This window comes from Agrilus planipennis, unplaced genomic scaffold, assembly GCF_000699045.2.
Source record: "Agrilus planipennis isolate EAB-ADULT unplaced genomic scaffold, Apla_2.0 scaffold41, whole genome shotgun sequence".
In the NCBI taxonomy this organism is placed as follows: Eukaryota; Metazoa; Arthropoda; class Insecta; order Coleoptera; family Buprestidae; genus Agrilus; species Agrilus planipennis.
Genome location: NW_020442445.1, coordinates 1,634,800 through 1,641,640, shown reverse-complemented (window position 1 = coordinate 1,641,640; position 6,841 = coordinate 1,634,800). Strand labels below are relative to the sequence as shown.

Genomic DNA, 6,841 nt, shown 5'->3' with positions numbered 1-6,841 from the left:
TGAAAATAAAAAATTTCAACACATTTAATCATGATTTTATTAATTTTTTAATTACAGAAATCTATAAAAAAAATTATCCAGTACTGGATAAAAATATCTCATTTATTTCAAAGTATCGAGTTATATCAGAACCAATTAGATCAGATAAATATTTTTCGAAAATTTTCAGAATTTACAAATTTTCTTTTTAAACAAAAAAAAAATGACTCGACCGAATGTTATGTAGGTAATCCTTTTCAGATTATATTACCGTTAATACGCTTTGATCAGCACCTCAACGAAGTCGATATTATTTTTTGTTCGCGCAATATCAATCAAGATACGTACGTATGAATGTTTTACCTTATCTGTATACAGATAAGGTAAAATGTTTACCAAAAATAAAACTTACACATTTTTTCGTCTGTATTTTTGCTAAAGGTATTTGTACCAATTTTCGAAAAATAATGCCTCATTTGATAACTGCAGTGTGTAATACAATACCCGTATGTTCGGCTATCAACTCGTTATTAGTGTGCACTACTTTATGTTTGGATCTCTTTATGTATAAGTTGCCTTGATTTGTACTAGTTCGATTACTTTTTTGTGCTTTCCCGTTTTACGTATTCAAATATGGTTCTCCGAAAATACTGGTACGACCGTTTTAGAAGCCAGACATGCCCTTTATTCGATAGAAACCAATCTTTTTCATATTGCCTTCTCTAGGAGCAATTTTTCTTGCTTAGAAAATAAGCCTTTCATTGCACCAAATCCGTCTGCAACCTACATAGGTACATATACGTGTACACATTTAAAGCCAGCTAGTGAAACGTGCTACGTATCTATTTGGTCTGTTAATGTGCGATAGAGCCTTATTAAAGTCGAAATACAGGAACAAAAGGAAAACTGGAACAAAAAATGCGCAAATGGTTGCTTATTACTGACAAACAACTGACAAGTAAAACATCTAATTAGTTGTCGTATTTACTCAATTACCACGGGATATTTGTTGAAACTTCCAGTCCGTCTGCAAATAATAATGCGGCGTGTTTTAAAAAAATTATTATCCAGTTAACTTCAGTAAGTAACTACGTTTATTCCAAACCCTTTAACTCTAACTTCTATAACTCGTTCAAGTAGGAATTTTATATAGCTGTTTCTGAAGAAAGATAATTCATTCGTCTATTAGACGTACCTTCAAGCATTGTATGTTAACGATAAATGAACAATTTCTATGTTATTATAAAATTCTATTTCATGGAAGTTGACAATCGTTTTATGCTACGGATTCTTTAATTAAACGCTCTGCCTATTTGTCCAATGTATCTTCGCCTTCACATTCCAGATTTTAATTCCTTGTTTGATAAACTATAACTTTATCCGGAACCTTTGTTTTTACTGAATATGATTATGACGTAAATTGTAATTTAGTTTGTTTTGAATAAATAAGGCTAAACTTTTCCAATTTATACGTAACAGATAGGTATGCACAAATTAAAGTTACGAGATGTTAAGCCTTTGTTAAATCAAATACCTGTAGGTAAAATAATAGTCGGCAAGAATACGTTAGATACAAGTATTACCTTATACAAAAACTAGTTTGTTATTCTGTTCAATATACACCCACCTATCATATTTTCAAAGAAAATATACATTGATTTCTAAAGACGTCTAAGTAGAAACGTGTATATTCTGAAGCCATTTTCGTGTTAAAGTAATTTTGTTTTCCTATCGCCTAGAAATTACGTTATTTATTGATATTTTCAAACCCACTATGGGTACTATACACAAAGTGGGGTGCTGAGTATTTTCCCCAAAATCCCTACTGTGAAATGAATTAAGTTTATGACGAGTTCGTAAAATGTATTTGTATAAAAAACAATCGACGTTTCGCCTACTAGTGCGTGATTTTCCGATGTAGGTTTTATTATTATAGATGATGTCAGATTAAAATGTGGCATTTTGTGTGATGTCCATATCGGTATAATTTCTACATAAAACAGTAAATAATTAATACATTATTTCTATCAACAGTATAAATAAAATTTTGAGCAACGTGTAGAAAATTTCAACTTTATCAGATTTATTAAAGCATAAGATAATGATCGAATAATTAGATATTATGAATACCAAGAAGTGGTATGGTGAGTCAGTTTCCAATTCATCTCTATTTCGTAGAAAGTTTCCTTTTTGGCATTTTTAAAGAAATTGAAAGAAAATTATTAATTACGACGTGACTTGTTTTTCTAATTTTATTTATTTCCGTAACATCCTCCCTCTTATTTACTTACTTAACATTTTTTAATCAAAAATAAAAATGAAACGGTATAAAAATAGCATCCATTTAGCATTTCTCACAAATTCAAATTGCTATTAATTAATTTTAATGACGGAAGTAAGTAAGAAAACTACCCCAATAAAAATATTCAAACAAACTTGGAAAAGATACTTACCTGACTAAAAACGTAGGAGTTCTCCGTTTAATATTTAAAAAAGTCGTGTTGGGTATGAAAATATATAATAATTATTTAATACCTATAAAATTAAAACTAAAATACTAGTATGCAAGGGAAGAAAAANGTAGGGAAAGAGCAAATATAAAGATAGGAGACGAAAAATTAGAAGAAGTGGCTGATTTTAGATACCTAGGAAGTCAGATAAGTGAGGATGGAAGGAGTAGTAAGGATATAAAGCAGAGAATAGCGCAGGGTCGTGTCGCCTTTAATAAAAAGAAGTCACTTCTATGCTCGCGAACGGTTAATTTAGAAATTCGAAAAAGGTTGTTAAAGGTGTATGTTATATATTAAACAAAAATATGGTAAAAAAATATTTCTTTATTTTAAACATTGCTCTAAATATATATTTGTTCTTTTAGTTTATTATACGTGCTTTTGTAACCTTCATATATAAGAAAAAATATAACAGAATGAGGTCCTAAACGAAAATAAAGAGGTCCTAGTCCTTTATAGAATGCCAAAGGGCCTTCCACCCTGTATATTTTTATTAAGCAATCAAAAAATCCATTGTAAAGGAGACCCCTGCCGTGAGCATCCACTCCTGTAAAACAAACCGTAATTAATCGTTCTAAAAATTGCTTTTTTATAATCGATACTTTTCCCTCCACCAGATAATATAATAAGACGCGTTTTATTTTGAACACCTGGTATACGTTTAGTAAAGTTAAATTAAATCGATTTAATCGGTAGACGGTGAAATACGGCGTGGCATTGTGAACAATTTAATCGTTTCGAGATTAAGCGGATTGTTATCAGCGAATCCACGAGTCGTATGTATTGGTTCGATCCATTCCATCAGTGCGTCATCGTCATAGTCCTGATGTAGGATGCGAGTTCCTATATCCGAACGATAAGTTGGCTTTTTTATTCGAAATATACATTAACGTTGAACCCCAAGTTCAAAAACGATTGGATGAGAATGAACTCGGGCGTCTTATCTTTTCTAAAGTAAAGTGGAAGGCAGGTAAAAAGTCTTTTAACAAAAAATCTGATTCTTTTATCGTTGAAACCTTAACGCCAAAATACCGGATAGCTTAAAGCTATGAGTTGACTTTATTTATACTTCGTTTGTTTGTTTCTTTGTTTGTTTGTTACGATTTCACACCTTAACTACTCAACCGACCATCATGAAATTTTGTACACACATTGTCAGTGATACAGAAAGGGATACAGGGTACCTTTTATCCAGAAGGGATAGAAAATTTTGTTTTATATCGTCGTGGATGATCTTTGTCACGTATTTAGGACATCAGCGCAACTGAAGTGCAGTTAGATATAAATGTCAGAAAAATACAAATAACACTTAGATTTGCAGAGGAATCGAAAACAGAACTGGGCAAAGCCTTCGCCAAAAAGGTTTCAAACCTTAAGCAAAAAACTTTACTTAAAGTGCTTAATTCCTTGAAGCCCCGATTTAAAATCCAAGGGTTTCGAATTACTAATTATTACGAAAGCAATTGGATTCAAATCATTTTAACGGTTCTTTAACCATTTTGAAAGAGCTTGAATGCTTGAATTACAAATTAAAAGGCATTTTTATGAAGTAATTTATTTCTAAGAACCAACTAAGTGTTTACGAAAGGATTTTAAGAAGACTTGCTGAGGATAGCAAGGAATAGAAGTGTGTGTCCAACGAGTCTTTTGACTGAGGACTAGAATGATGCATAAGTAATAAAAATAGAACAATGAGGATACCGTGGTTAGAGAAGGTTAGAAATGAAGAGGTATTATTAAGAATAGAAGAACTGAGGACTCTATGGAAGTCAATAAAAAAAATACCTTCACATGCATGAAGATCTATTCAGAGATATATTAGAGGCAGAAATAGGAGTTAAGAGGAGTAGAGGCAGACCTAGATTAGATTACTGTTCGCAAATAGTTAAGGATGTGGGATTTTAGAGAAATGTGAAGGTTAGCTCTGGATAGGAAGGAGTGAATGTGCGTGTCCGACCAGTCTTAGGACTGACGACCTTATGATGATGATAAATTCAAATATTTATTGCGTTCGAATAAAAAAAGATTTCATTATTATTTAAAACTACCAATTCTATATAGAAAAAAACAAGGGGTTAGGGTCCTACCTTGGTTATAGAGGCGTGTGAGTATGAGGTCAAACGGTTGCATGGTCACACTGATTGCTATCCCTCCGACCATTCCCGCGACAAAAGTTTTCGCAATTGGCGATTCCCTGAAATATTCGTAATTATTAAGCCATTGCTTCGTATAATAGAAGCTGGTCAGCTGTGAGATAGAACCCGCGAGTGCTCTAGGTACCGATGCAGCAGCTCCCCGAAATAAACCCCTCACCTGCAAAAGGGACCAAATCAATAAAAGGGATCGCCTACCACTGAACGCTCTCATCATTACGACCAATTAGATCGTCAACTTAAAAATTACATTATTCTATAATTTTCTTCATTTTATTTATTAGCATTTCTTCAGTGATATAATAATACAAACTCCGAGTTCAGCCCAGAGTTTAACTCGGTTCTCTCAATCCCTTCAGAATTTCTCTCTGCAACAGTGAAAACTTCGCGAAAATTTATTGCTTTGAGTTTTTGAGCAGAAAACTACTTTTACAAAAACCTATCTATAACATCACCATCAATAAGTTGAAAATGTGTTTTATACTTAAAAGAAGTAAGTAATTCTACCCAGAGCTAGGTAGAGCGTAAGTGTTTTGTGTTTAAAAATGTGCTTCACGCCCTTTCGAGGCTTAGAAGCATTATTTACATAAATGTTTTCTAATATGGAATTCAAAGGACTTCAAGTTCATTCAAAGTTTTTCAAACGGTTTGGAATTCAGTACTATAAGCCCTGAAAGAAATGGAAGTACATTTTCAAACACAACACAAAGCACTAAAGCATTGCTCAGCTGTGACTTTCAGCAGAGACTCCCAGCCCTAAGCCCAAAGCCCTTACATAGGTGTTAGCCTCAATTACTAATTACTTCGGGAGCAATTAAATTCAAATCCCAAAGCTCGTTCAAGCACTTTTCATGCCCTAACAGGACTAAATGCACATTTCTAAGCACAAAGGCTTGAGAATTTTTTTCGAAACAAAACACATTTCTCAGCATGTCGTCCGAAGCAGGAGCGAATCTACTTAAGGGCTTTTTGGACTACAGACCCTGCAAACGGCCCCCAGCCTCCGTTGAAAACGATAGACGATATTGTGAAGAAAAAATTTTTCTAAAATTAAAAAGAATCGGATCATAAGGTTAGCAACCCGGCGATCAATCAACCCGTATGCGCGTCTATTGAATTGAACTGGGAATTCCCCGTCACCTGTTTCCGGTCAGTGTATTTTCTCGCGTGTGCGTCTATTATAGGGTACTTCCCGCCGCTAATCGCCCGATGCAATTTTGTTTTTTTTTTCGCACTTTGCTTTTCGTCGACAATGTAACAAATTGACTTTGTCATTGTTAAAACGCTTTAAACTATTTTATTGCCCCATTTTTTTGCTATACAGTATACCTGCATCATTATAGACAACAGTTTTTTGACAAGTGCCCTTAAGTAGTGTATTAACCCAGGGTCCTACAAATTCAGGATTCGCCCCTGGTTCATAGAAATGAAATATACTTGTAATAAATAGTGTCATAAAAGATTTGTTCTTGTGCACAACACTTTTTTGCACAGCAGATACTTACCCCATGTTCATGAAAAATAGTTTTGAATGCGTCTAAAGTGCCCCTATGTTCGTGTTGATGACCCACTGCGATGGCTTTTGCTGCCTGTGACTGCAAATGTGTTTTGACCATATAAAATGGACTGGCTAAACACTGACCCATTATTCCACCAAAGCCACTAAATACAACAGACTTCCAAAAAATTGTTTTACCGTCCTTATCAGTTATAAAACCTCTAGCGAGAAAAAATTCGTAAAAACCTGAAATACACAGTGAATCGGCTCCCATATATTTTTTTCATATCAAAAAATATTTCTACCAAATCTAGATCCGTTCATTAAAAACTGCATCCACATTGTGGGAATTACGCCTTTTTGAAGGGCTCGAAATCCTTCTGTTTTCGAAATAACATAACCGGCATGAACAAAATTTTTAAAATGTATCACAGCTTCCCCTTTTGCCATAAGCTCACCCTGCAGTTGCATTCTTGTTTTAATTACTTCCAGTGGGTTTGTTATGGCACCAGCAGTTGCTGCGCTTGTAGCTGCCATTATAAACTCCATTATTATATACAGACGAACCTTTAAAAATATTGTATTAACTTTTCAAAGTATTAACTTTAATTTTAACTTTAAGTTAATTAAAAATATGTACCAGTTAAAACGCTTACACGTTACATTTTCTGAATTATTTCTACAAAAATGTTTACTTCTAT

At 33.6% G+C, this 6,841-nt stretch overlaps 2 protein-coding genes across 2 annotated transcripts in view; one reads left to right on the top strand and one right to left on the bottom strand.

Annotated features, from left to right (window-relative positions):
* The window catches only part of LOC108741938 (helicase domino), a 109,881-nt gene that overhangs the window by 73,797 nt on the left and 29,243 nt on the right, over nucleotides 1–6,841 (top strand). The gene's annotated exons all lie outside the window — the stretch shown is intronic.
* LOC108741946 (solute carrier family 25 member 35-like) lies at nucleotides 2,796–6,701 on the bottom strand. Its single transcript, XM_025980416.1, has 4 exons — nucleotides 6,446–6,701; nucleotides 6,148–6,386; nucleotides 4,577–4,802; nucleotides 2,796–3,036 (listed from the first exon to the last, which is right to left on the bottom strand). The coding sequence occupies exons 1-4, from the start codon at nucleotides 6,687–6,689 to the stop codon at nucleotides 2,831–2,833; spliced, it is 915 nt and encodes a 304-aa protein (XP_025836201.1). The 5' UTR covers nucleotides 6,690–6,701; the 3' UTR covers nucleotides 2,796–2,830.

Bases quoted from the DNA above. Each gene is read 5' to 3' on its own strand.
- LOC108741946 (XM_025980416.1), bottom strand. From the start codon at position 6,689: ATGGAGTTTATAATGGCAGCTACAAGCGCAGCAACTGCTGGTGCCATA. The intron at 6,387-6,445 runs GTAGAAATATTT...TGTGTATTTCAG, and splicing joins AATGAACGGATCTAGATTTG to GTTTTTACGAATTTTTTCTC. The intron at 3,037-4,576 runs GTAGGACCCTAA...TTTGTTTTACAG, and splicing joins CACACGCCTCTATAACCAAG to GAGTGGATGCTCACGGCAGG.